Source organism: Echinops telfairi, unplaced genomic scaffold, assembly GCF_000313985.2.
Source record: "Echinops telfairi isolate 266 unplaced genomic scaffold, ASM31398v2 ScPeMD7_9;HRSCAF=40, whole genome shotgun sequence".
Taxonomy (NCBI): domain Eukaryota; kingdom Metazoa; phylum Chordata; class Mammalia; order Afrosoricida; family Tenrecidae; genus Echinops; species Echinops telfairi.
Genome location: NW_022103906.1, coordinates 32,927,934 through 32,930,370, shown reverse-complemented (window position 1 = coordinate 32,930,370; position 2,437 = coordinate 32,927,934). Strand labels below are relative to the sequence as shown.

Sequence of the window (2,437 nt, the reverse complement as noted above, 5' to 3'; positions counted from 1 at the left end):
TTCTTTGAAATATATTTAAACCATTGGAATATATGGTGTGAGCATCATTTGTCAATAAAGCTATAAAAATAAAGTTGAAAATCAGAGAAATGTTAGCTTTAATAATAATAAATATAAAAAATAAATCTGCTTAGCTGAAAAAAAATTCCTGAAATTCTTTAAGTCCTTTACCTTCTGGTGAAGATTTCTATAAATACTTTCCCCCCTTAAGCTTAAGGAGGCAATATTGGAAGATACTCAGTTTCCTCTATCTCCTGTTTATTGATATGTATTAAACCTTGATGCTTTACCACACACACACACACACACACACACAATTATTAGAAGTATATTAAATGCTCAACAATAGAGTTATGAATACACAAGAGAGTGCATCCCTGTACAAAATGCAAGGCTACAAATAAAACTCATTTTATTAATATTTTCTTTGACATGTAGGAAGTGTTTTAAATTTTTAAAAGTTTTATATGGCAAAATATGGGTAAATGGAATAAACATAATGTCTATAAGGAGTATCTCAGGAATATCTTAACTACTGAATATTACAAACATACTTTAAAACTGTCACTTCTATATTTTCAGAGTTATGTGTCATGGTACAATATTTACTGATGCTATCTCATGGGGTAGAATCCCATGAATGTGTATAAGTCTGTGTGTTTATCATTGAGTTAAGATGAATGAAATACAGAAAGTGCTTAGCAGTGAGGAGTGGGATTAAGTTAGTGGAAAAGGACTATGAATTTCATCGCTTAAATATTACATATACATATATATTTGATTTACTTTGAAATAAAAATACGATTAAAGTTTTGATGAATAGGCATGTCTGGGTGGTACAAATAGTTATGCATTCTGTTGTTAACATGACAAGTTGGAGGCTGGTTTCTGTCCATGAGGCACCTCTAAAGAAGACATGGTGGATCTACTTCAGAAAAGGCAGCCCTAGAAACCCTCATAGAGTTCATGTGGATTCTGTCATGCACGTTGATGCCATGAGTCAGAGTCAAATCTATAGCACTTGATTGTTTGAAAAGATTGAAATGTAAAAGAACAACTAATATGGCTATACTTCAGATTGCAAAGATTAGACAGGCAAGCTATAAAGTTTATTTTATTGACATTATCAATATTTACCGTTCCACATGTTATGTTATTTTTGAAAAATATTGACTACAAAGTTAAATACCAGTGACTGATCAATAGTATCAAATGATACAAAAGACTAAGCTAAGAGTTAAAAGTGGCCTAGTCAGGGTCACAAGGAAGGGATGAGTCAACTAGGGTGCAGTGTAGCACTGATGAAGCACACAATATTCTTCTGGTTCTTACCCCCCACTATCATGACCCCAGTCCTGCCTTTCAGTTCTGGCTAGACTGTAGCATGTAAACTAGTCCAGATAAGAGCTCAGAGCACATGGAAACCAGGTCAGATAAACCCCTCAGGAACAGAACTTGGAGTAGCATAGTGGGAGGGTAGGGGGTAGGTTGGGAGAGGAGGGAAAGAAGGGGGAACCCTTGCAATGAATGACGCACACACACAGACACATCCACACCCAGGGGTTTGAGCAACAGAAACATGGGTGAAGGGAGAGAGCTGTCAGTAAAAGATATGAAAATAATAATAATTTATAATTTATCAAGGGTTCACAAGGGTGGGAGGGTGGGGAATAAATAGGAGTTGATACGAAGGGCTCACATGGAAGGAAGGTAAATGTTTAGAAAATGATTATGGCAACATATGTACAAATGTGCTTGATACAGCTGATGTATGGATTGTTAAGAGAGCTGTATGAGCCCCAATAAAATGGTCTTTAAAAATAAAAGAGTGGCCTAGTTAATTGACAATTATTTTATTAAAATACTTTGTAAGGAAAATAAAATCAGAGATGTGGAAGTATTAGCATAAAATTGGGGAGAGGAACTATTTTTAAAAATACTGAGAATATTTGTGAAAAAATTTGATTCTAATGATTTCAATGTAATAGCTATAACTTTACCAATAACTGGATTTAGAAAATTGTTTGAGGATGACAGAATACTAATGAAAACCATCAATCTGGAGGGACTATACATACATTCATGCAAGCAGTGTATTTGCCACTCCCACAGTTTTGTTCTTAAAAACTGCCATTCTGTTTCCAACATAGTTCACGTATTATTAGATTTAATAATTTTAAGTAAAAAAGTTAAATTTGCACTATGATGGTTATGTATTTATAGCATATTTAATGGCTAACATGAAATTTTGTGTTAATATTCTGATGATTATATGATTTTTTTTCCTTTAGGTCTGTAATAATGTTGGGAATTGTCAATGCTTTCCAGGCTACAGGCCTCCAGATTGTGAATTCCAGACTGACTCACCAGGGGGAAGTATTGATGATGGAAATGTTCAGAAAACTGGTGAGTAGAAAAAAAAAGTAACCAAAAGGGA

The 2,437-nt window shown here is 34.1% G+C and overlaps 1 protein-coding gene across 1 annotated transcript in view; it reads left to right on the top strand.

Annotated features, from left to right (window-relative positions):
* Nucleotides 1-2,437, top strand: part of LOC101650446 (disintegrin and metalloproteinase domain-containing protein 18) — a 111,401-nt gene that overhangs the window by 101,641 nt on the left and 7,323 nt on the right. Inside the window, exon 18 of the mRNA XM_045286861.1 lies at nt 2,292-2,406. Within this exon, the coding sequence (XP_045142796.1) occupies nt 2,292-2,406 (115 nt within the window). The remainder of the gene's footprint in view (nt 1-2,291; nt 2,407-2,437) is intronic.